At 40.6% G+C, this 19,229-nt stretch overlaps 2 protein-coding genes across 12 annotated transcripts in view; one reads left to right on the plus strand and one right to left on the minus strand.

The window, feature by feature from the left end:
- Nucleotides 1–15,805, plus strand: part of LOC110977446 (polypyrimidine tract-binding protein 1-like) — a 90,074-nt gene extending 74,269 nt beyond the window's left edge. For 9 of the 11 annotated variants that reach the window (XM_022231601.2, XM_022231596.2, XM_022231593.2 and 6 more), the window contains 8 exons: nucleotides 747–934; nucleotides 2,496–2,529; nucleotides 6,020–6,112; nucleotides 6,357–6,454; nucleotides 7,059–7,177; nucleotides 8,242–8,316; nucleotides 8,545–8,608; nucleotides 9,245–15,805. In XM_022231601.2, coding sequence (XP_022087293.2) covers nucleotides 747–934; nucleotides 2,496–2,529; nucleotides 6,020–6,112; nucleotides 6,357–6,454; nucleotides 7,059–7,177; nucleotides 8,242–8,316; nucleotides 8,545–8,608; nucleotides 9,245–9,316 — 743 coding nt within the window. In that variant the 3' untranslated portion in view covers nucleotides 9,317–15,805. The remainder of the gene's footprint in view (nucleotides 1–746; nucleotides 935–2,495; nucleotides 2,530–6,019; nucleotides 6,113–6,356; nucleotides 6,455–7,058; nucleotides 7,178–8,241; nucleotides 8,317–8,544; nucleotides 8,609–9,244) is intronic. The other 2 variants (XM_022231597.2, XM_022231591.2) reach the window with 1 other exon arrangement.
- A 267-nt stretch (nucleotides 15,806–16,072) lies between these two features.
- On the minus strand, nucleotides 16,073–19,190 carry LOC110977447 (transmembrane protein 53-like). The gene is made up of 2 exons (XM_022231602.2): nucleotides 18,968–19,190; nucleotides 16,073–18,878 (listed from the first exon to the last, which is right to left on the minus strand). The coding sequence occupies exon 2, from the start codon at nucleotides 18,150–18,152 to the stop codon at nucleotides 17,286–17,288; it is 867 nt and encodes a 288-aa protein (XP_022087294.2). The 5' UTR covers nucleotides 18,153–18,878; nucleotides 18,968–19,190; the 3' UTR covers nucleotides 16,073–17,285.
- Between the last annotated feature and the right edge of the window lie 39 nt (nucleotides 19,191–19,229).

Raw genomic sequence — 19,229 nt, forward strand, 5'->3', positions numbered from 1 at the left:
ACACACCACACGGTTTTTCTTGGAGCCTATAGGAAGTGCATCTCTTGTCCTCGTTTTTCAACGTGCGTGCTCTGTGCCTTAGTGTTTATTGTGTGTGTTGCGTCAGTGGTGGATTGCCGAGCTATGAAGGCAAACCTTGGGTTCTTATATTTTCAGGAAAAATGTCTCCGTGCAAGGGAGAGAAGAAACCAACAACAAAAATTTAATCCAGTCGGCAGCGCTGAGTTGCTGTAGGTTTGTGCCTTGAACGCTCCTAGGTCCACCACAGCCCGAGTCATCCAAATCCGGAATTGCCATTTCTGTTTCGATCCTCTACCCCAGAACTTCCATTTCATCTTCTCTCTATTTTCCCCTCTGTTTATTCCATGCCTTTTATGTCAATATTCTGAGTCAGATGTGTTTCTAAGAACATGAATTGTGAGTTGTGTACTCCACAGCAGATGTTTATTTCTAACACGTCGCTGTAATTTTATTGTTGATTTAATTCAAATGACCATGGAAAAAAATGCCTCTCATGTTGTCAGTCAATCACTTGTGGAAGTTGATTACTTGAAGCTGTCAAACAGTGAAGTTGAGAAGCAGTGAATACACTGATACAGGTACCAAAAATGAGCCAGTAGTTGCAAGTTTTGCTCTTGAAATTCAGCAGGTGGAGATTTTTTTTTTTTTTAGCATTTTTTGTCTTTTGAGAGGTCTTGAGGAGAGCTGGGTGAATCAGTCTTAAAATCGGTCCTGTCTTCCGTCAGTTCCAGGTTTAGGCAGTGCCTTCATTGGCGGCAGTGTGCAGCAGAATGCAGCGGCGGCCGCAGCCTTACGTTTCCAGAACACCCTGGCCATGCAGGGCCTCCAAGGCATGCAAGGCCTACAGGGTATGCAAGCCATGCAAAGCATGCAGGGAACACCGGTGCTCCTGGTCAGCAATCTCAACACAGAAGTAAGTTTGATTTCAGGAGAACTTCAAGCCGGTTGGCTTGTTTCCAGCTTGAAGCTGAGGGTCTTGTTCACTGGATTAAAGTGATCTTGAAGGAAAAATCTTACAATGTAGCTTTCGGCTTTGCCTCTTTGCCCCCCCCCAAAAAAGGGGGGGGGAATTGTTATCAGCATGAATCAGATGTTAGAAATGAAGAAGTAGGTTTTTGTCTCAACCAGTTCACATCAAGTTTCTTCTGTTTCAACATGTAAGCGGAAATTTCACAGGAAGGGTTTTGATAATACGATAATAAAATCACTTGAAAAAAATCTTGTAGCTAAAATAATTATATGGCGATTGGCCATCCAAATTACACACTTGTCAAGAGGTTTGCAGAAAGGGAGTAGAAAAGACAGTGCTCTCGGCTAATACTTTTCCTGGCTTCATATAAATTGTGTTTTGGTTTTCATCAAGGTTTTCATGGGCCATCCTCTGGATATCTTGCTTGAGTTTCAATTTCTGGATGTTCTCTTGTAGTTACCGATACAAAATGAGAAATGGGAGGCTTTTTTTCAGGGGTCTGTTACCTTGTAGCTGCATCTTTAACTTGTCTTGTTTTCAGCTACAGTTTTGGTTGGTTTTTTTTTTTTCAATCTGGTATGTTTTCATTCCTGTTGCATTTTTTATTTAATACTTTTTTCAAGGCATTATTTACTTTTAAATTTACTCAGTATTTTACTGATTGTTTTTTTTTTTTACTCAGCCGTTTTTACATATTTAGAAGCCCTTCCCTAAATAAGAATGCCCGTGTGAATTTGCTAAATGGGTTACATTTCGAAAGTTTCGAGATGTTGGGAAAAAACCAAAGGGAAAGGTCTTGAGATTGAAGAAATCTTTTTGAATGAGGACTAAGAAACCCCAAATGAAATGTTTCTCATTTTCCTATCAGCTGTTGATTTAGTTGAAGAGAAGAGTTTACCTGAGGTATTCTCTACACTAAACAGTGAATACACAAATCCCTGGGTTCCCCTTGACGCATGGATGTCTTCCAGTCTCCATTATAGTTTCACTATTCGCACATCTGCAAAGAAAGGAAGGCAAAATGAACCTTGATTGAAATGGCTACAGATGTGCAGCGAGCATTAGTTTGCTGTAAAGCGATCGTGGGGGGGGGTTATGGCCAGTTTGCAGAAAGAGGCATTTAGAGGCTGGTTCTTAAAGAAATGGAACTCGGGTTTCTTTTTTGATTGTCTGGCCGCAGCCATTTTTGGAGTTAGTGGCATTGGGAAATGAGAAGCATTTCCTTTTTTACGTGAAGATATAAAAGAACTTGATTTACTTTCCCACGTGCTTGTGCAAGAAGAACAGCAGAGCTGGAAATTCTTTGACAAATACTACGAGTGTCTTTTTTGATATTGCCATGTCGTGGACAGACACTGCCCCTTGCTAATGTAACCTGATCAACTGTGATACAAATTGTTGATTTGTTTTCTCTCTTTCTCCATCTCTCCTCTTTCCGCCTCCTCTGTGTCATGTTGTCGCTGTATCGCCCTCACAACCTCTGCCTTCTACACGTGTCGCATAGCTGGTCACACCTCAGGCTCTCTTTACCCTCTTTGGTATGCACTATTTACGTTTTTGTCCCCACCCCTTCCCCCCCCACCTTGTTTCCTACCCGTGACCTAACCCTGTCTGAAACCTTATTTCCATCCTCCTCCCTACCCATTCCGTCCACCCACCTCTTCCCCGTCTTGCCGAGCCCTCTCTACCACCCTTCTCCTTACACTGATTCCCACAGGATTGCCCCACCCTGATACCTTCCTTACACCCTTCCCTTACCCTGTCCCCTATTGTCCTCCCATCTGACCCAAGTTCTCCCTACCTTGCCCTTATTCACCCAGCCCCCTCCCCATGACCCAGCAACTCTCCCCCATCCTCTGTTGTTTTCCCTTCCTATATCCCCTCCCAGCCCCCTGAACCCCGGAATTTACCCCTCTACCCTTGCCCAACCTGTACCCTCACCAAAATCCATATCCCCTCCCCCTACCTTTGCCAAAATCCCTGCCCCAGCCAGATACCGCATCCTATCCCACCCTCAGCCCATTTGTACCCCACCAGCCCATGGTGCTTTTTTGTAACTGATTGGTATATAAAACTGTCTTGATGAGCTTCCTGGCATATAAAATCCAAGAGCCACAGAGTAAAACTGTTCCATTTTTTTAAAAAATGATTTTGAAATGGGAGAAAAACAAGTGGTGCTTTTTTTGTATCATTTCACATGAATGTTTTGAGAAACATTTCCTCCAGTCAGTTTTTTTTATTTTAAAAAGGTTCTTACCTCGTTCAGACATTGTAGAATGAAGACAGCTTTACCAGAAACATTTACAAAAATGCCCTTGTCCCCTTCCCGTTTTTAAGTTTATTAATCCCCCGAACCATTGCTTAGCATTTATTTTTTTAATGCCCCCGGCTTTTGTTGGAAAAACAACATTCTCTTGAAGAATTTTTTTCTTGTACCTTGGCCAACTTACTTGGTTCCCAGGAGTCACATCAGGGTTTCCAATTATGGTTGCTGTCGTATTACCAGGCTGTAAAGGACAGAACTGCTTAAATCCATAACAGAATAAGACTTTTTAACAATGGAAAAGATTAAGCACTGAGTCTTGTATATCTTTTATGGAATTAACTGATTGTGCGTGTGCAGCAAGCATGTTGAATTGTCATGCTACAAGACTTACAGGACCGCAGGATTTGGGGGCCAGAGTACGTAAGGCCCCGTGAAAAATACAAAAGAAATTCTTGTCCGGGCATCTTTTGTGTGCATGAATGAGAATGGAAGCCGGGGTCCTTTTTTTTTAGCAGACAACGTTCCTGGCTTCATTTTCTGATAAAAAGAAGTAGTAAAAAAAGGGAGGTCAGTGAAGAAGAATGAAACAAGCAGCAACCAGAAAGTGGGTTTTTTTTTTCGTTTATTTGGCTTTGTAGTCTCCAAACGTAAAGATAAGAATGAAGTTTGCTTTTTCATAACCACGTAATAGTCTTCCTTGGGACCCCGCACCAGGATTGCGTGCTTGTTCAAAATGAAAATCTGGTAGGGGCGTATACTGCAACCATTTGCCGAATCTGTAGCATCTGCCCAGCCTCACTATTTTTTGGCCGGCTGGGGGGCACTGGCACCCGAGGCAAATGAATTCACACTTCCGTGCAGTAACTACCAAATCGAGAGCCACCTCGTCAATTACATGTATCGTTCTAACTCAAAGCAAACAATGTTAAAAATTTGGTACATTTTTTGGAGCCCCCCTCCAAATAATATGCATTAGTGCGTTGAACCTGAAGAATTCCAATGCTGGAGCATTTTGTCTTCTAAATTCAGTGTGCTTGGTGTTTTATATTTGTCCTAGTTACTCTGTTGAAAAAAAGAAAAAAAATAAATTTTGTGCCTGTAATCTTTCAGTCGGGGGCATCGAAATATTTTTTCTACCCTTTTTGTAATGACATGGACACTTCCTAAACATACATGCAGAGAAGAAATGTTCATATTTCAAATCCTGAGAAGTGATTCATAACCAGAAGGATTCCCTTGGAATGCTATATTTATTGTTGCCTATTTATCGACCCAGAGAACAAGTTATTATTGGGAAAAATGAATTCTGTTTTCTTTGGACTTTGTTTCAGAGAGTAAAAACAAGCTTTAAAAATGTTTCGCTATGTTTTTCCCAATGACCGATTCGACTTCCCTCTTTGCATTGGGGCCATTGGGTTGAAGGAAGTTTCCATTGCATTGAGGGGGTGGCTTTTAAAAGCAGATGGGTTTGGTTTGAAGTGGTTTGTTGTGTCTTGTAGTGAAGCTCTTTTGAGGTGTGATTTTTATTGTGTTACTTCTTTGTCTAGGCTTTTATTATTTTTTAGACTTATTTGTGTCTGTGCATGTGTTCCGGGGGGGGAGCTTTTTCAGTTTTGCTGGCTGATGGGAAAATTTCTGGGTCCTGTTAGCATGTTTTCTGGTTTACTCTTTGTGATGGGATGCTCTTCAAGGTGGTGCATGTATTTTTTCATGGATTATTGTTATTCTCTTTTGGTGCCAAGTTTTGCAATAAATCAGTTAGCGGAACAATGCAGAAGCTGATAGAATCTCATGGTCATCCAATATGTCAAGAGAAATACCCCCCCCCCCAAAAAATTGTTTCACAGTGTGTTACACCGAAACAGATGTTTTTGAAATTTATGCATTTCAAATGAATTCACAGCAGCAAGGACTTCTAAAAGGAAAACACGATTTGAAAAGACAAGTTTTTTGGTTGTTTGAAGATTAAAATGCTGCCATGGAAAACTTTCTTTGGACATTTAAAATCCCGTTTTCTACATCAATTGACTTAATAGATAAGCAGGGGGCAGCATTTTACCCGAAGAGAGGTATGACATGCACCATAGACTTTTTTGTCGTTTGGTACTGAAAATTAAATCAACCAACTTCAGTGGCATTCTGTCTTGAACGCAGAAAGCTTGCTGAAGAAAATCCTCATCTTCTGCAACCACTTTTTAAAAGATTGTTCTGTTTGTCGGTTAGAGATTCGTGTTGCTTTCTCTATTTTTGAAGTGCTTTTGTTTTGCCACACGCTGCTGATTTGGCTTTATAATTCTTGGTGTGAGGGTTTTTAAAGGCTAACTCCCCTGAGGAAATTGGCTTGCTGGTTTTATTTTTTCTAATTGAGGCTTTCTTGTTTAGTTGAAATCGATCCTGCTAACTAATTCCAGGTAACTCTGCAGTCTGCCCTGATTTTTTTCCTCACAATCTGCGTGACTTTTAATTTTGCGTAAAATTCCTGCTATGTACAAGAAAAATTCACTTTCTGCCGTTGACGTGTGCACACAAAAGACTTAAACATTGACCACCACTTTTTTTTTTTGAAGTTCCATTGACTTGTGTAATCTTTCAATCTGTTAGGTGCCAGAGAAAAACTAACGTATGACAATATTATGCCAACCAAGGAAAGGTATTGAAAACTCACAATCACAGAACAAAGAGTCGGGCCCCTTTTTTTGGTTCAACTCCTCAAATGATGTTAGAGGTTATCCCCATCCAATACAATCTTGGTTTGGTTGCAGGGGTGTTTGGCGACGTGAAACGAGTCAAGATTCTGTACGAGAAGAGAGACAATGCTCTCATTCAAATGGCTGACGCGCAGCAGGCACAAACAGGTGAGTTTATAGCGCCTAGGGGATGAGCCTTAAGGCCATCTTTCTGGAGACCTCTTGTTTGTATCAGTTGATTCTTTGTAATTAATTCGGTAGTCCTTTTATGAAATTATATTTGTAACGTAACTTACAATCATGGACTTATCATATGGGTTTATATTCCTATTCCACTTCTAAAACCAAATCCCAAGCAACTGGTGCTGATATTGGTTTTGTCTTGTTTTTGGTTTTTGTGCATTTGAACCAGCCTTGGCCAATCTGAACGGTGCCAAGTTGTACAGTAAGCAGCTGAGGGTAGCCCCTTCCAAGTACCGCGAGGTAGCCATGCCGAGAGAAGGCCAACCGGTAAGGCCAACATCATCCCCTCTCATTTCCGTCTTCTCCTAGCCTCTTCCGAGAAGTTCTTGGGTTCTCTTGTCTGTGAAGCAAAGCACTCTGAAATCAAACACACAACATGGCTTTGTTGGATTCTTATTTTCCCAAGTCCAACAAGTAGATCAGACGCAGGAAAGTCGCTGCAGTAGGAATCAAATTTGACAAAATAGTATGGCTTGTGTAAACCTGCTTTTGATTTTAATATGAGATGTGTTTATTCCCAAAAGCATGCCCCCCAAAATATCCATGTATTTGCAAAAGGACTCATAGTGCGTTTCCAAATATTGCTTCCATAGCCATGTCATTAATGTTCCACTCTGCTCGTACACCTGTCATGTATTCCATCTTGTTTTAGGCAATGCAGCTACCCCGCCTAATATATGTTTCTCTTGAGAATAGAAAAAGGACTCGACTACAGCGCCATAGCAGACGTTTAGTTGGCACTTGTAGAATCCTTCTTTTAAGTACAAGATGATGTTATCTTGAGACGACAGTTGGTATGAGGGTGAACTACAGTTGTTTTTTTCCTGTACGGAGAATTTTGAAACCGTTGAGTTTCTTGATGTTATTGCAGGACGCGGGTCTGACTAAGGACTTCAGCAACTCCCCACTGCATCGGTTCAAGAAGCCGGGCTCCAAGAATTTCCAGAACATATTCCCACCCTCCGCTACCCTTCATCTTTCAAACATTCCGTGAGTTTTGGGCCATTCTTAACTTGACCAAGCCCCTCGGAATAGTGAATATTAATGTCATGGCTACTGTTACAGCTCTGCCTGTATTGCACCAGCGCGAGGCCTTCAGTCTACTAATCAATCAGTCTTTTTTTCCATAATGCTAATTTCCTTGAACATAAAAGTAATAGAGCAACGTGAAAATACAAAGTTATTTATTTTTACTTCAATTTGTAAAGAAATCAGAGTGATAAATAGCCAATCCCATAGGTATTTTCTGGAGTCTGGGATGGAGCTCAGCGTACTCGGTAAGAGGGGGGTGCCGGTTCCCCTTATACCTTCACCTGGGAGAACCAGTGACGAGAGGAGTAGAGCTGAGTTATCTCTGCTCCAGAGGGGTTTAGCCACTTGCTGCCCGGTGTAATTTGAAGTTGCATGACGTAAAACCCGGTGATTTTCAAGATTTTCCACTTTTCAAAAATCTTCCAAAAATCATAGCTTCATTTGCTTGATGTTTACACCCACGCGAATGACTGTCTGGTGGCTACTCTAATCTGACAGACAACATCTATTGATGCCCGAGTATTTCAGCCAAGCCTGCCGCCTTGTAAAAAGAGCCCAGATTGTGCAGTGTTAAGTAATTTTCTTTTGTTCCCAAAACTGGCACTACGCTATTGGCGTCTTTTCAATATGGGCCAGATTAGCAAGTAGCGGTATTGTATCACTCATCCCTTGAGCGCTTTTGTGCTTGGTGGTAATCCGCTCGTGCTGAATGCCACAAACAGTGGTATAATCTTTCCAAACAATGACGGATTTTCTCCACAGGTTCCCAGCAGCTCGGTCTTTTGTTCTAAGTATGGTCTTTTGTTACAAGGCCCAGATCTTTTGTCCGATTTCGGGCTCCCCTTTGTGCGTATGAAGAACACGTACCCAAAAACGGGCTCCTTGGCAGCATATGGTTAGGAAGTGTGAAACAAATCATAAAAAAGGAATAAAACGTCTTGTTTTTAAAAAGTTTTTCCACAGTTTGTAACTTCTCGTTAATCATGGAACTTTTTTTTCTTCTTTTCACGATCGGTTCGCAGAGCCAGTATAACAGAGGAGGAACTTACACGTGCCTTTGGTCAGCATGGATCAGTTGTGTCTTTCAAATTTTTCCCGTAAGTTGTCTATTTTTGTTTTGGTTTTTACCTGTCTTGTTGATACAAGTAAGCGGTTAATTACGGAGTGATGTTGTCTGACGCAACGCTTGTGAATGTGCGCTCCTTTGTATGCCTGGAAGTAGGTGCAACTGATGCCATAGATGACGCTCTAGCGATTCGTTTAGTTCGGTCGGGTAGCACTTGTATTGATTGCACTGTTTGCTTTTGCTGCTCTCGGATTTACAGGAAGGATCGGCGCATGGCCTTGATCCAGATGGGTTCTGTGGAAGAGGCTACACACGCTCTCATTGTAAGTGACTGAACGTTAGGGCTGGGGAACATGAGCAGGGCCTTGCTTCGGCTGGTTCGATTTTTTACCATCCAATGTGCTGATTGGGTGACTAAGTTGCAGACAGCATCCAGAACCTCCATTGAGCAATAGGCCTACATATACGTCATGCTTTTCCTACATGTGCACTCCCTTACACGTATGAGAGCTCAGTGGATCACAGCCCACCTCACTACCGTAGCCAATCTCATGTAAACAAAACATGATGTTATTATGTTTACAGGTGTATTAGGGCAGAGAGAGTGAGAGGTGTATATTGAATCTGCCTTCCTGTGCAGAATCAGACTTTAAGCATGAAATTACACCTGTTAAAAAGAAATTGATTGAGTTCCATGTTCAGAGTACTTTTGCTGGCAATATGCACATCAGGACATTGGTTCTTTCAGGAGTGGGAGAATTCAGCTTTTTATCCTAGCTTTAACCTTTTTTTTACACCTGCTTCCGGTATGTCCATAATTATGGAAACTGTCAATGTTTCAGCCTTTTGCCTACTGGATTTAGATGTACATGTAGCTTTTTTCTTCGTATGTTTCCATTCACACCCCTGTTATTTACACATATGTACTTGGTTTTTTTTTGTTTTTTTCATTTTATCAGGCGCAGCACAACTACCAGCTTAGCGAGTCAAATCATCTGAGGGTGTCTTTCTCCAAAACACAGATGACATAGAGACCCCCCCATTTTGCCAAATGGAATGTACTCCAAGTCAATGGTATAAGTTAGGGTTTGCTTCATTGTACCGTTGACATGGGGGTTTTGATTCAAAAAATGATCTCTGAAGTTTGAACATTGGCCAGTGTTCCCCACCCCCGTGGACAGAATGGAGCAAGTCCTGATCTGCTTATAGAGCAATCACAATAGTATTCATTTGGAGTATACCATGTTGGGCAGGGGGAGTAGTTTGTTGTCAAAGGATGGTCAGCTTTCCATCTTTCATCTTCTGGACTCTCTGCTGAAGGATCCTAGCGTTTGTAACCCAGGACCCAGATTTGCTTTTTGTTTGTGATTTGTGTCCCTTCAGGGTCCAAGGACCAAAAAAAAAATTACAGTTATCAGTTGTTTTGGAATAAAGGCAGATGGAGGTTAACAGGTGTATAAATTGTGTTTCTAAGGGGGAGACTTTTAATCTGAATGCTTTTAAAAATTTATCTGACAAAGAGGGCCATTTTTGCATGTTGTAATTGTAGTTTTTGTCATTCATAGTGGGAAAGAACGGATATATCTCTAATGTTTTTTTGGTAACTGTTGACAGGAGAGGGGATCCAAAAAATATTCACATTTTGTGATTTTGACATAATTTACAAGAAACAATAAGAGAATTATCCGTGTCCTTTGGGCTTTCTTGTAATGCATTTTAAGAGGGAAAAATTAAACGTAATAATGGCAATTTAATTTGGTATTATTGGGGTTATGCATGTTGAGCCACATCATAAAAATCACCTCCATGCAAGTACTTTTTTCTTCGTCACAAATTGTCAGTATTTTCTGATGATCGCCTCCCCTTTGATCAGTGTAATGTGTGAAAGTTTTTGTTTTCATTGTAAATCTCTAGAATAGATATCACAGTGTCTAGGAAATGGACCATTTCCTTTCATTGTGCCTTTTGAATTTTTTTTCCGTTTTTATTTGCTGTGGTGAGAGGTATATTGATGCATGTGTTGATTGTACTTTTTTCTTGAGTCTTAAAGAATGCAGTTGTATTATAACTTTATCAGAATTGACAAGGTTTTTTTTCTGTTTCTTTTGGTAATGAGATGACGGTTTTCTTACATCTTGGTGTGACATCATTAGTCACTGTCATACTTAAATGTGTGTCATTTTTCATCTTGTATTTGAAGGAAATCCCGAAGGAACAATTCTAAGAAAAGATATTTCACCACTATCAGTTTCAAATTTGGGTCCAAAATCCTCCGGCAATGGAATCTTTAAATTTTTGAATTTCAAAGCCGACAAATCCTGGGACTTATTGTTTGAGTTTCAGCTGCAAGTTTAATATAAAAAAAGGGTTGTCCGTTTTTATTCACATCCTAAAATAAAGAGGACGTTCACTGTTTAAAGTGGACAGTTTTTTATTTGAAGAATGTGCATTTTTTTGGCAATAATACATAGATTTGTTATACTGATGAATGTAATATGACTGTTAAGAGTGATAGGTTGGAGGTCATTTGTATATACTAATGATGATAGAGCAAAGAGGTGAATACATTCACAGAGGGAAAACAAGAAGACAAAAACCTCTAGGCAAGGAAAGTTTTACCATATGTCCTGTTTGTATATCTGCACAATGACAATCCATCCATTCACGGCGCTGTATATTCCCGATTTAATATTTATATTTTTAATTTCGTACCTCCTGAGCAGGCATGTCGTTCCTAGAGAAAAATGTAATTTCCGATTTGTCAACTTTCTAGCAGGTTGGACAGCCGAATGTAACTGACATTAATTTAAAGTTTCTGTCTTTCGTTGATTTTGTTTGGGCCATTTTTTTTTTCTTCAAATCTGTTGAGTTGCATGAATTGTCCTGGATGAAGTGAAGATTTTTTTTCTCTGATTGGATTGAACGGATGGCAAAATTTCCTCGAGAAATGCTAGCATATGGGAAAATATAGTATGCATATAATCAGATTTCATGAGTTGGGGATTGTTAAAAAAATCTCTCTATGAATAACAGTTCAGTACTTCACACCTCCTCAATCAATTTGCCTCTCCAAACAGGGTGAATCATGTAAAGCAAAGTCCCCCCCCCAAAAAAAGGAACTTAACTTCTTTTGTTTAGCAGATGCCCCAAATTTTACAATAATGATACTGTAACATTAATTTAAGAAATCAATAGTTTAATCATCCACGTTGGGGTCGTACACACTGCTGCAGGGTCATTCGAATTCACTTTTTTGTGGTTTTGGTTTGTTTTGCTTTATCTCGTTTCTCCATTTTTTTTAATAGTTAGAGGGGGTGTTAAGAGAGGAAGAGAAATAAGATTTTTGGAGGCTTGAATATATATATTTTGGTACCAGTCAAGTAAAGTTTATTCCATGTCTTGTAGATTGAATGAACAAAAACGTGTAAGATTTTGTTTTTTCAAGAGTATATAACGCAGATATTGTAGATACTGAGTCTTTGTTGGGAGATAGAGTTGCATGATTTTTAATAATATTAGTTGTATTAACTGCCTGAAATTGGAATGGTTTTTCATATTAAAAATGGAACAGTTACCAAAAAAAATTTTCAAAATACATATTGTAGACATGTTTTCCAACCTCCCAACTTCATGCATTATTTCCAGTATTAATAGTAAGGGGTTCTCCTTAAACAATTTTTTGAATAAGTCAATCTTGTATATAATGCAAAACGTGTTGTTAAAAAAGAAAAATTGTGGAAGGAGAAATCTCATCTTTGCTTTCCTGTAAGCCGAAACAAAAATTTGGCTGGTTGGATTATGTGCGAGATCAAGTTTTCGCACAGTGGCGCCTGTAGGATTCCAGGTTGCAATTGCAATAACCTACTTTTAACCTTTGCCACCCTTCCAAAGGTGGCACCTGGCCAGCTCTGCGAATTCTTGACACAAGGAAGACTTTGGACCATACCATTATGAAAATCATTCCACACAGAAGGCTGAAAAAAAAAAAATGATTTAACGAAAACAATAAAAATTGTGTGCCTTATACACTGGTGTTTAAAAGAGAAAAGAAGCTTTTATTCACACTTACTAGCACAGCCCTCTCTCACAGTGTCTCATCAACAGCCTTATGTCCTTGCTATTTGCCTCAACTTTCTACAACTGTTCACTCGTCAGTCCTGCCCTTCTTTTTTCATTCTCGTTGTGCAGGTATTTTCTTGCTTTTCCCCCCCTCACCTCTTGTTTTACATCTCTGGTATTCATGTTTTTTCCACTCTTTGCTCTATTACAAAGTTCAGTCGAGTTCAGAAGCACACGTGGAACCTTTCGTATTTCTGTATTGTCCGCTCACTTGTCAAAGTGTGATTTGTTATTCCCATTGAAACTGTCTACTGGAACGGTGTCTGGATGACTTTTCCTGGGCCCATTTTAATCTGAGAAATCTGCCTTGTTGCCTGTCTGCCACGCAGCTGGTTGTTTGTGGCTGTGTTGTTTTCAGCTGTGTAGCTGCCACGTGCTTCTGGACTCGTCAAGGTGTATCCTGTGACCTTTGACCTCTCAACTTTCCAATTCTCTGTATATTTCTTAATGTTTACGTGTGGTTTTTTTTTTCCTTTTCCTCCTGTGTCCCCTCCCCTCAGCAACTTGTCCAGATTGCCCTATTTATGCTTCCTACTGCTCCTGTTTTTGCTCACGCCTTCTCTTTTTGCCAAAAAAAAAAAGGCATCTGAAGTGTCTCCTCAGACAGCAGCCAATAACTGGGTTTCCTTGTTGGGGACATTTTGATTTCTTTCATTTGAAACTGAAAGACCCCAACCTTTTGCCAAGCAAATGAACCGTAAACTTGTTTACCCTCCGACGAGTTCATCATGCAAATGGCAAGGCCCTGTTAGACCACCTTTTGAACCTTTCCTATATCCGTGAGCTCGTTCAGGATTTCATAAGGGCACCAGTTCGGCCATTTTTAGTGTGCGTGCATCATCATATGGCCACCCTTAATGGGCTGACCTCTCACGAACATGTAGCAGGTCTCGTATATCCTCAGACACGCTCTAATTTGAGCCTGCCAGAAGAGGCTCATTTGTAAGAGTTAGACTGCATGCATTCTGTACAATTTCTGCGTCTGTGGAGAGATCATTGGATCACTAGACACATAGGTCCGACAGACAAGGGCATTAATTCTTTTGAAATTACAAGACTGTCCAAGGTAGTTCGATCACACATGCACAAAATCATGATATGGACTGATTTGACAAGTGCCATATCACCCATGTAAAAGATGCTGTTTTCAGTCTTACAGGTCTGTAAATATTAGATTTCAATTTTAAAAGGGCGGAAAAAAATTGTATGAGCTGTATTTGTCAGTTGTTCTGTTACCATGTTCTTTTTCATTCTAAATTCAATGAAAATGGAGTTCCGTGATCTGTCATAAGGTGATTAACATTTATGTCTGGTAAATTTAATCATACCAAGTGACCACCAAGATGCTACATTCCCAACTGCATTAGCTATAATGGCTTACTTAAGCACACAGACAGTGGTTAAAAAGTAACAAGTTGACTTGTTTTATTCTTCTAAAGTGGATAATTCATTGCATGCTATACCCTTGTATCGCTTACTTCTCGTTAGCCTCGTTATAATTGCTGTTCTGGACTCTGGAGTGGACTTTTGGCTATTCCTGTAACAGCCACTTAATTTAGTTATCTTTGTAGGAATTATTCCACTGCCGTATGGGTCTTGTCATTGGTTTTCAGATTTAGTCAGAATCCAAAAGCACATATTTATATCTCCTTCCTGGGCCATTTTCTGTGACACTGAACAGATATAACAAGTTTGGATTGTCCACATGTTTTACATCATTTTTATTCAGGTTTTTGCTTTAGGAAGGCATTAATTTGTCCTTTTCACAATCACCAATACCAACTTCTCCTTACAAAACAGTCCTTACCCTCTTATCTACAATATGTGTCCAAAACTTCTGACAAGATCTGATACTTGTTGTAATTAAATAGGTTATTCATATGTGCATGCTTTTTGTATGACACCTTTGAATCTTTCCTTGGTAAAAGAAAGCCGACTTTATACTTGTGGATTTGGTGTATTTCTCAGTGTTTCTACGTACAGGCTGTTGAGTATATTATGAATAGTCTCTGTATTATATGATTCTTTATACCTTGTAGTGAGTAGCATGTAATATAATGGGAGTCCATCTCGTATTAACTTTGAGAAGAATTAAACTGATGTGCCGAGGTGGTTTTTTTTTCTCCATTGGTGTTGGGGCAATCAGTTGGTGTGTTGGAGAAATCATTTGCACTGGAGCTAGTTTAAAATTCCTCAGCAAGGTGGAATGCCAATCATTTGCCTTTTAGAGAGAAGGGCGTGTTTGTTTGCCCTGCTGGTGACTTTATCCTACTTTTTTCTGTTCAAAACTACAATTGCTTGTACCCTCTGATTTGTTTAAGAACATTTCTAAAAAGTTGCACAGACTGGTTAACTTTGGCTAACAAGTTATAACAGAGTCTGTTCCCACAGGATAAAGTGCAAATCATTTCTCCTGCAAAGGTCTGTTATAGAGGACTTTGATAGTTTTCTTTGGGCAATTTTCTGTCCTCTAGCAATTTTTGGGTTCTGTTTAGTTTCATTTACTTCTTTATTCTAAAGTAACAAAGACTGTATTACACTACAGCATATCTCTTTCATTCCTTTTTACAACTGTTTGACAACTGCTTATTTATGTCTTTTCTGTTCCTCCCGTCACCTGGGAGACGAACCGTTTGCCGGTCTCTCACAGGGATGAGAGGAACTTTACGTATGTGTGTACATTTTATGTGTGGACACTCGTCTATCACTGGTTCTCCCAAGAGTTCTTTTTATCCAATCACGAGAGGAAGAGGAAATATCGATGCATGACATCATCGAAGTTGGACAGGTCAGTGGTGACCAGCAGTCCCGATCACAATTCAGTGGGCATCTCAGCGTGCATGGTTTCAAACCGACGGCCTGTTTAGACTGGCTACTTATCTCTTCATCAGAATTGGGGTTTTGCATCTCCTAGTTTAACTTATCTTTTTCTTATCACATACTATTGAAGAGCAAAATGGGGGGGGGCCTGATATGGAATTCATGTGTGCTAAACCAATTTTTTTTTAGGGGAGGGTGTATCTTATGTCCAGCTTTGCTAAAAGTGGACTGGCACGAATGCTTCAGTTAATGTGCGGATATCAAATGTACAAATTTTACATCAGTGGTTTTTGTAGCTTTGTACTGGTCATTTTTCTACAGTTCGGCCTACCACAATTGTATACACTAAAACTGTATTTATTGTCAGACATGATATAATCCGATTAGCATTCTCATGGGGAGAAAACTGAGGAAATTTGGTTGGATTTTAGGTGAGTTCATGGGTTGTATCGGTTGACACAAAATTGGAGTGATAGATTGGACAGTTAAAAGAAACAAAAATGAAATGTTCACATGTATGTAACATATATTGAAGACGAGCAGATTAAATAAAGTTTGGTTTTGTAACAAAAACTACCACACTTATTGATAGTTTGCACGGTTTTTGTGTCTGTATTTTTTCCTTGATGAATGAGGACTTGACGCAGTGGGGCACATCCAGTTAACCGAGGACTTACGGAATGTCCTCTGGAGATGATTTTTTCTCAAGTCGACATAAAACAGCAGGGTCCTCATAAAGTATAGTAAAATACGACAGTGTGTTTTCTCACGTGTTCAGGTTGTTACACATTCATGACACACATGTACAACTTGGAGGGGAAAACTTGAAATGCAAAAATGGGCAAAGCTGTTTCACTGAATTTCAAAGTACAACTTTTATTTAAACAACACTCGCCACAACAGCACATGGTAAGACACCTCAAATGCAGTGAAATTAAAAGATCAAACAGCAAATATATACACGTGCATTTAAGTTTCTTTAAAAGTAACTTCGAGCAACTGCCTCAAATATCCGTGTATCAGCGTAACATACAACATGAAAACTTGCTCCAATATTATGGTACTCAATAAACCTGGTAAGGAATTGATCATTTGGTACAAATGACACGTTAACCCTAACCCTTCTCATTCCTCCAAAATCCTTCAGGCGGATTTTGAGGATTGAGGGTGAATGGCAAAAGTGCAAAGCTGATTGCTAAGGATGCCATGAGTAAAGGTCGTGGGTTAGACCTTGTGTTGTTCTTGCTCTGTCATGCATAAATTCAGCCTGATATTTCTTTTGAATCAACCACACTGCTCAAGAATGCCCTTCGCACTGCCTCAACATAATGACAAGAATTGCCGGAGGATTTTGAAGGATTGAGGCAGGTCCCTAACAAAAAGGGCCTCAGGGGTTAGGGTTCATGATGCGTGTACGTGCACACCAGTGTTGCTACTACATTGTATACTACATAAAGAGTAAACCCAGACTTGAAATTTTCAAGGCCAACTTCTGGGTTGGGGAAGGAATAATTTGATTTATATCTTCTTTATGGACTTCCTTTGTGTAAAGCTAAATTTGGGCAGAAAGAAAAGTGTGCCTGTCCTCAGATCAAGGCAGTTCAACTGCGTTGGGGTACCACAGCTCCCCCCCTCCCCCATCCTCAAGCATCTTGCAGAATTCAGAGTTGATAAAATGCATTTTTGACACAAGTTATACACTGTATGTGAACTTGCTGAATAGATGTTTTACCACTCTAATGTTAAAATCCCAAGATCATTTCAGCAGTGAGGATGTTTTCATAACAATCAAAACACTTTATGCCGACAACATCCTTTGTTTAACTTGTCCCAAATAAGCAATATCTTCATCCCAGCAAACTCTTGCAAAGGTTCATGAACAGATTAAGTTGAAACTTATTTAAAGTTTTTTTCCACAATAGGGCCTAATAGTAATACCCAGATGCCGACTTGAGCAATATTACGTGCCACATATTCTGCATGTTTGGTTACTATTACAAGAAGACTAATCTATTTGTTACCCAGAATACTTTTTCAATTCTTATTGGTCATTTGGCAGAGTCAATCCTCATCCATGAAAGCCAGCAGACATCCTTGAACAAAGTCTTGACAATTCTGAATGTACTCGTCGCGATGGGCGAGGAGGTGAGCGCAGTGAGGTGATTCTTGCCAGCACACCTGCTGAACCTCCGACCCCTTCTTCCTGCGTGCCTCCACCACATCCTCCACCCCTCGCCAGTCACAGATATCATCCGTCTTGGAGTAAAGGTACAGCTGTGGGTAACGGGACCGGTCAATTTTCATTTCAGACATGAAGGAGGAAATATCTTGGCGTATGTTCCAAGACGAACCCGACGGTAAGAAGAAACTCAAGATGCCTGCCAAAAGGATGATGACTATGTGGACGATCCGCATGAAGAAGCCGCTCGTCTTGTCAGCCCTGTTGCGAACTTTGAGATACATCAACAAGCTGGTTGCGCACGGAGCACTGTCGAAGATGCATCCGCCCACTTTAATTGAAGCTAGTTCGCCGCCACCAAACTCCGGGTTGTGCAGATACTGCGTGATGTACCGGTAGATAAAGCATCCTGCGTTGCTGAAAACGTGAAAAAACACCACATTTTCCTCCAGGCCCAAGTCAAAAACCAATTCAAGAACCTTCCGTGCGATGACTTTTATCTTCGGCGCACTCACCATGTGCTGGCTCGGCAGTGTGTAGCGAACTGTGGTGAAGCCTATTGAGTGGTAGATAGCGCTATATTTGCTCAGATGTCGGTCTTCGCAGCCCGCCCAACCAAGCAAAATAACCACTGGCTCTTTGCGATCTGACTGAGCTGGGTTGTCGCTGTTTCCGTCCCCGCTGTCTGCAGAAATTGCAGTTGGGAACGTGACATGATATTCCAAGTCTTCCACCTGTGTGTCCGCCATTTTTCCGGTATGGCTACGCTAGCCGCATCCGATCCGAATCATGTCTAACTGCATGTCAAAGTCTTCACCAGTTGCAGCAAGCACGTAGGCCAACGCGGCACTGCTGGCAATGATCTAGCCCTAGTCGTGTTGGATTGGAGAGAGAATCGGCAGAGGCAGTATCACATCCGGGGGAAGGCACTTATGATAATTTCACTGACGTCACATTTGATTAAGCGTCCACACTTGAAAATATGAATTATGCAGTATGCTCAAAGTACATGTACAATTTTTATTAATTGTACCCCGGTCAAGCTTCGAAGGCAGTTGGTAAGCAGGAATTTTTCCATGGGGGTCAGGCTGGAGTTTTTTACTGTCTCAGTACTTGCAGACAAGCAAACCGACGTATCTAAGTTCAGCCTGTTAAATTGCATTACTTAAAACATGGAGGTAGAATATGGCAAAACGAGTAAAAGAAGGTGCCACTAGCAAAGAAAGTTCTCGTAAGTTGCACTCTTATCAATTGAAAGCAACTTCCATGCATTTCACAAAGTGTGCTGGCGAAAATATCCGCCAATATCGGGCGTGGAAGCCTAAACATTGCTTCCTTCACATTTTTACCAATTCTTTAAAAAAAATTTAAAAACAGTGTTACAATATTTCTTGGTGTTTTGTTTCATTGTTTTGTGATCGCTGGCAGCGGATGCCGGTTTTTTTTTCAACTGGCGGGGCCTGGCCCCCCCCCCACTTTTTACCAGCCTTATAATGGGGTGGGGCTTAATGGACCCACCCATTAATACTGACCCATGACGGTCCGACTGCCCCCCCCCCCCCACTTTTTGAAATCGTTCCGCCGCCGGTGATTCCAGAAAAGAGTGATAACACCAACCTGACTTCTACCCCTGGGATTTATTGTCCACCATATTCGTGGGAGCTCAGTTTTGGGGGGTCCCCTATTCCCGGACATGCATTCTATGGACTCTTGAAATCTGCAGGATGTTTAAATGGGACCGTGACCGTGGCACCCCTGACTCATCTCATTTCTTTCAGTTCAAATTTATTCTCACACCTAAGAAAGCCCATGACGATTACATTAAA

The sequence above is a fragment of the Acanthaster planci genome, linkage group LG12 (assembly GCF_054643075.1).
Source record: "Acanthaster planci isolate LZ-2023a linkage group LG12, COTS_SCS, whole genome shotgun sequence".
NCBI lineage: Eukaryota > Metazoa > Echinodermata > Asteroidea > Valvatida > Acanthasteridae > Acanthaster > Acanthaster planci.